This window comes from Setaria italica, chromosome VI, assembly GCF_000263155.2.
Source record: "Setaria italica strain Yugu1 chromosome VI, Setaria_italica_v2.0, whole genome shotgun sequence".
NCBI lineage: Eukaryota > Viridiplantae > Streptophyta > Magnoliopsida > Poales > Poaceae > Setaria > Setaria italica.
Window position 1 is genome coordinate 16,512,506 of NC_028455.1, and position 6,986 is coordinate 16,519,491.

The 6,986-nt window shown below is 45.7% G+C and overlaps 1 protein-coding gene across 1 annotated transcript; it reads left to right on the forward strand.

Annotated features, from left to right (window-relative positions):
• Window positions 1-2,217: 2,217 nt before the first annotated feature.
• LOC101760050 (amino acid permease 3) lies at window positions 2,218-4,406 on the forward strand. The gene is made up of 4 exons (XM_004973127.3): window positions 2,218-2,800; window positions 2,876-3,090; window positions 3,300-3,445; window positions 3,569-4,406. Exons 1-4 carry the CDS (start codon window positions 2,328-2,330, stop codon window positions 4,220-4,222), a joined length of 1,488 nt encoding a protein of 495 aa, XP_004973184.1. The 5' UTR covers window positions 2,218-2,327; the 3' UTR covers window positions 4,223-4,406.
• Window positions 4,407-6,986: the final 2,580 nt, after the last annotated feature.

Here is a 6,986-nt window from a genome sequence, read left to right on the forward strand (position 1 = left end):
ACATTTGAGCTAAATTTTTGCATGTTATGCTTCATATTAGTTAATGAACTTGATCAATATTAGTTAATAAACTTGATCAATATGAAGGTCGAGGAAAATAAAGTAAATTTAATCATAAGTTGGTCCTTTACCAATATGAGCTATGTAAAATGGGGAAAAGTAGAGTTAAATTGTTCAATTTTTGCCAACCGCCATGTATATGCAATTAGAGGTAAAAAAAATATAATTTGGTCGTTCATAATACTAATATAATTTATAGCACTTAGTGGATCCTTGTCATTGTGTATCGTGTCATGTCATTCTGAACTTTAAATTTGTGTATTTCAATCTAAAGCTTTAGCAATATTTAATTTTTAAGTTTGTGTTATATGAAATTTGTATCAAGAAAGAGAATGAGAAAATGTGTGTTATGCTTCATAATTGTTTGCATGATCAAAATACTTTTTTATGTAATACTATGCAGATAAATCGGCAATGGATGTACAACGCAGACAAATGATCCATGTAGTACATTAATGACCTTCGTGGTTTTCTTGACGTGGCAAAGGCCAACAAGCCACCATCTAGTTTAATTTGTTATCCATGCAGAAATTGCAAAAATGAGAGGGATTACTCATCCGTAAAGACTATTCACGCCACATATACAGTTCGGGTTTCATGCCTAACTATTTTTTTGGAGCAAGCACTAGGAAAGAGAAGTTATAATGGAAGATGACGAAGAAAAAGATGATGATAACAACATTCCAGACTAGACTCAAGGAGGTGCTTTTGCAGATGCTACAATGGGCAAGGCCGAACAAGAGGTGGTTGAAGAAGAAAGTCCTACTGATGATCTAGATCAGGTGATTTGAGATCCAAAGGAAGTCTGAAAGTGTGAATGAGTCAAAAAAGTTCGAGCGTATATTAGAGGATCATCAAATATTGTTGTACCCATATTGCAAATAGGGGCAAAATAAGTTTGGTACCACAGTGGAAATACTGTAGTTGAAGGCAACCAAGGGAGTGTCCAATAAGGGTTTTGATGAGTTATTGAAAATCATAAAGAACATGCTTCCCAAGGAAAATGAATTGTCACCCTCAATGTAAGAAGCTAAAAAGGTTGTTTGCCCTATGGAATTTGAGGTACAGAAGATACACACATGTCCTAATGATTGTATCCTCTATCGCGGTGAGGAATATGAGAAATTCGATGCTTGTCCTGTGTATTGCGCGCGGCGGTATAAGATCTTGCAAGATGACCCTGGTGATGTTGAGGGGCAGCCTACCAAGAAGACAATTCTGCAAAGGTAATATGGTATTTCCCTGTAATACCACACCTGAAGTGTTTTTTCGTAAACGAGGCTATTTGCCATAACACGATTAACTAAAAATTGTTTCTGTTTTAACACGATTAACTAAAATTCGTACCCATCTGAATTAACTAAAATTCGTTTTTTGATGCCTTGCATTGAAACAGTGAGATTTGATTAATATTTGGTAATTTACCACAATACATAGCTTTCTCTTAAGCGTGCAGACAAAAATAGAACTTGAAAAAGACACACATTCAGCTTGGTTTGATTTTTTTTATAAACACGGTATGATATTAAACACAAACATACACACATATATCCTACATCTATGAACAACTTCATGAGACGTGTTACTATCAATATGCATATGTCATAGACCACTAAAATAATAAGAAGCAAAAAAGTATGAATACACGATGGCCATTTAGGGTTGGGCATAGCACTGAATTTGTTGGTCTGAAAAAATGGTACGGGTGAGCCCAACCTAATAGAATTATAACATTGATTTTACCATTGAAAATTGAGCATTTCATTAGCCCGGCCCGAGCCCATCCTAGCCTGGCCTGCATTTTTCTCAAGTCTAATTTCATGACCGTGCAAATGCAAATGTATGATCGATGATAAATAATAATAGGTGAAGTATCATAAGGTTGTCCCGATCATGCTTTGTGAAAATATGATTTTTTTTTATTCGTTTCATGGACCGTCTTTAAAGATTTATTGAACTTTTTGTGGTTTCAAATTTGGCGTGACAAAACAAGTGCTGGTTTGACTGCCCCTTCGCTGGTGTCATTCTTGTCAATTGTGGTTATGTTTGGTGACATAGAGGAAAGCAGCAACCCCACTGGGTTGGTGGAGCAATTAATTGAGTTAAATAACGATGACCTCACTTTTGTTCCTTCATAAATACTGGCTACCCTCAAATCAAATCTCTACAAGCTTCAAGCTTTAAATTCTTGGTGCTGACCCTGATTTCTTCCGATACTAGTTCCCCCCACCCGTTTCTCGACTACTCAGAAACAAGCATCTCCGGCAATGTCCCACGCGGTCAGCGTAGCGCCCCTCCACGGTCGCAGCGTGGAGGTGGAGCTGGGCGCCCCCGGTGACCATGTTCAGAGCCGCACAGAGGCAGAGCCACCCAAGCCACTCGTTGACGACGACGGCCGGCCGATGCGCACGGGCACTCTGTGGACGGCCAGCGCGCACATCATCACGGCGGTCATCGGCTCCGGCGTGCTGTCGCTCGCGTGGGGCGTCGCGCAGCTGGGGTGGGCGGCAGGCCCCGCCGTGATGGCGCTCTTCGCCGCCGTCATCTACTACACCTCCACCCTCCTCGCCGAGTGCTACCGCTCCGGCGACCCTATGTTCGGCCCCCGCAATCGCACCTACATCGACGCTGTCCGCGCCACGCTGGGCGAGTCCAAGGAGAGGCTCTGCGGCGCCATCCAGCTCTCCAACCTCTTCGGCATCGGCATCGGCGTCTCCATCGCCGCCTCCGTGAGCATGCAGTATGTGGTAACCCAAAACCGCACTCCTTCACGACCGTGCCACACCTAACGAGTAGTTTTGCTACACGAGTACAGGGCGATAAGGAGGGCGGGCTGCTTCCACTACAAAGGGCACGACGACCCGTGCCACGCCTCAGCCAGTCCGTACATCGCCATCTTCGGCGTCATGCAAATCGTTTTCTCGCAGATCCCCGACCTGGACAAGGTCTGGTGGCTCTCCGTCGTCGCTGCCATCATGTCCTTCTCCTACTCCACCATTGGCGTCTCCCTTGGTGTTGCGGAGATCGCAGGTACTTCCTCCATTTTAAATTGTAGATCGTTTTGATTTTTCTATACTTAGACATACAATATATCTACATGCGTAATAATATCTTTAAACTAAAAAGCTAAAACATCTGCAATTTGGAACGAGGGAGTACGTCGCTCCATGAAAATATGGGATAAATTTCTCCTTGCAATTAACCTGTTAAGTGCTGACGTGTGCAAGAATTAATTGCAGCAAACGGAAGACTAAGGGGCAGCCTCGCCGGGGTCATCGGCGCCGGCGCCAGGGTGACATTGATGCAAAAGGTCTGGCGCAGCCTGCAGGCCTTCGGGAACATTGCGTTCGCTTACGGTTTCTCCATCATTCTGCTCGAGATCCAGGCATGTCACCAGCCGTGACAGCTGATTTCTGTCTCATCTTTGCCAGTCTGTAGGAGAATGTAATTTATTGGTTGTTGCTTACCAGCTGTAATACCTCCGTGCCTGCTGTCTTCATACATCCAGGATACGATAAAGTTACCGCCGCCATCGGAGGCAAAGGTGATGAAGAAGGCGACGGCAGTGAGCGTGGTGGTGACCACTGTGATCTACCTGCTGTGCGGGTGCGTGGGGTACGCGGCGTTCGGCAGAACGGCCCCCGACAACATGCTCACCGGCTTCGGCTTCTATGAGCCCTTCTGGCTGCTGGACGTGGCGAACGCTTTCGTCGTGGTGCACCTGGTGGGGACCTACCAGGTCATGACCCAGCCAGTCTTCGCCTACGTCGAGCGCCGGGCTGCCGCCGCGTGGCCCGGCAGCGCGCTGGTCCGCGAGAGGGACGTCAGGGTGGGCCGAACCATGGCGTTCTCCGTGAGCCCGATCCGACTGGCGTGGCGCACGGCATATGTGTGCGTGACCACAGCGGTGGCCATGCTGCTGCCCTTCTTCGGCTCCGTGGTGGGATTCATCGGGGCAGTCTCCTTCTGGCCGCTCACAGTGTACTTCCCCGTGGAGATGTACATCGCGCAGCGCAGGGTGCCACGGAGGAGCACGCGGTGGCTACTCCTACATGCGCTCAGCGCCGGGTGCCTCGTCGTGTCGATCGCTGCCGCGGCTGGGTCAATCGCCGGCGTCGTGGAAGAGCTCAAGGCGCACAACCCGTTCTGCTGGTCGTGCTGACCGAACCAACTCCGTCTCCTAAGGCTCTATGAGCGACCTGAATTCCCATCGCGATAAATAGTATATATGTTGTAGCTTTCTTCTCGATGGGATTATTGTATCCGAACTACAAGCAGGAAGATTCTCGTTTGCAAATCGCAGAGACAGTGCTGCATGAAGGGAAACGAGTAGTCTATTGTAACTATAACCATCTACCGTTTTCTGTCAGAACCTGGATGCAACTCACAGAAACACACTCATGAATATAGTATATAGTAACTGGATTACAGTGGAAATGGAAGTAATCGAAGTTAGAGCATATGCTCGCCGCCTTGAGCCGCAGCTCGCCGCCTTCACCGATTACAACCAAATCGAGTTCCATCTGAACAAGCAAGATCCTATATGTAGACAATACAATCCGTGCTGCAACAGCTAACAGCTAAAGGACTATTGGACCTAAACTTCAGTTAAGCCGCTGTTGCTCAGGATGCTTGAGCCAACAACTTGATCTCCATTTTGCAATAACATCTTCTAGCGAATGCTTGGCGCTTCTCTTCCTAGTTGACGCAGTAGGTTCATGACATTCCTCCCTCCATGAATACGGCTTGTCCCCAAGCCGTTGCTTTAATATCCTCGATTAGTTTTAACTCACCTGGATTCCATGGAATAGGTATCTCCCTGATGTTGAATGCTATCTGCTCAACAGCTGCTGGGATGCAGCACCACTTGATAAGTACATATCCAGGTAATGTATATATATTGTTTTGAAGTACAACAGTTGTGCTTAGATTCTTGGAATTGCTCTGAGTTGGAACTCCAGTAAGCACTCAGCTGTTTTAGTACCCAGTCATCAGTTTCAATCTTATTGCCCAAACCATTGCACCTATCAGATCTCAAGTTTCCAATACTGAAACAATGAGCCAAGAGTGTCAAGCAGGACAAAAGTTGTAGTGACTTTCCATCATGATCTAATTGCCCAGCTTGATTCCCTTGCTTCCACCATGTTGCAGTACTAAGAAGTAGCCGCATGTTCTAACTATGATTCCAGCATAAATAGGAAACATCATACTGAACTGCAACTTTATAATTCCAGCATAGAAACAGGCGTATTTCTGTGGCAATCATCCATTTATGCACCATACATTTGTCATGGGCTTCCCGGTGTGTATTTCCAAAATAGCAGTATTCTTGATGTGCTGGTTGTCACAGTAGCATCATCTCCAGCTCTTTAGCTACCATATCTCTTTCCACAATAGTTTGCAACTACTCAATTAGTGTTTGCCAAAACTCAATAATTGATTGGTTGATTGGGCATGCAATAGCACAAACAAAGTAACCAGACGCCCCATGACAACTTTCTGTGTAACTGAATACATCTATTTCTTGGCCACCAGAACAACGGGACGATTTTGCCTTAACAATCCATCCATAGCTCAACTTGCAGGCACATATTGCTTCAATAACTGATGATGGTAGAATTGTAAGCCACATTTCACCTTCAGAATGAAGATATTCTTCCACCCTTAGCATGCAGGCAATAGAATTGACTGACGATTTGCAGCTTGTTTGTTCCCGAACCACAATGATAAGTATACATGAACGCCAATCATAGACCAATATATGCATCTGTAGATCATTGCTCATTGCACCTAAGTACCAATGGTTACGGTAGGCATCATCCAACAGCTCTTTTCAAACCTTCATAGCCATCAACATCCTGTGTTGTAGCAACTTCTCCGATTCAACAAGCATGACTATGACCTTGTTCTGATATATGGGTGGCCACAAAAGCATATACTCTGTCTTCAGAAAGATCATATCCTCAGCAGCAAGGATTTACAAAAGAGAAAGAGTGAGGACATGAAGTACTCTTTTCTGGAATAACAGATGCAGGTTTAGAACACCAACTATCATCACAGCACCCTTGAGTTCAAGCACATATTGAAAGCAGTATTCCCATGCTGGCCGTATTGTCCTAAACTTGAACCCCTTTCCCTTGCAATATACTGGGACAATAGACACAATTCCTTGAGGAAACACACATGATTTTAGAATAACCTAGAATAACCTCTGCTAGCCGTTGTAGTTTTTGATTGCATTCCAACTTGTTAGCTGCGAAAACTGAAAGATGGCCATGGCATGGGTCGTTGCACCATACTATTATCAGGAACTATTGCTAGTGCTGGTGGTGGCCATGGTTGATGCAGCTCTAAGCACTCACTCATTCGAACATGGTCAGTAGTAGGATAAAGAGCCTTATTCTTGTCATCATCTAGTACTTCTGGGAATTGCAGACACCAGTACTCAAACTTGAATAGCTTTTGGTAATTGCAGATACCAGTACTGAAACTCTTGTTGCAGAGCTTTATGGGGTCCACTGACACTAGGTGCATAACAGCATAACGAAGCGCTCGACACAGTTGTCTGCGATGTTCCTGTCGTGACCCTTGTTGTTGCCAAAAAGGCAGGCGGCCGTGTCTTGCCATGGGTTGGTGTTTGCTATGCTCCTAGCCTTGGCGTCCTAGAGTGCATCACCATCATGGCGAGCTGCAATAGAACTGGTGATGGTAACCTCAGGTGGTGGCGTGGACGCTGCCAATGAAGTAGTTGCAAGCTTTGCATCCAGGTGGCGACCAAACATCAAACACCTAGTGGGTGTCACCTTCGGGTGCATGTTGGTGGCGATTGGGTCGGCGAGGAAGACGTCCTGGGGCAGGGTGGAAGTAGAGGAACTTGAAGGTGGTGCCGATGTCGTAGTCGCCGACACCAAAACATGGGCAGCCTG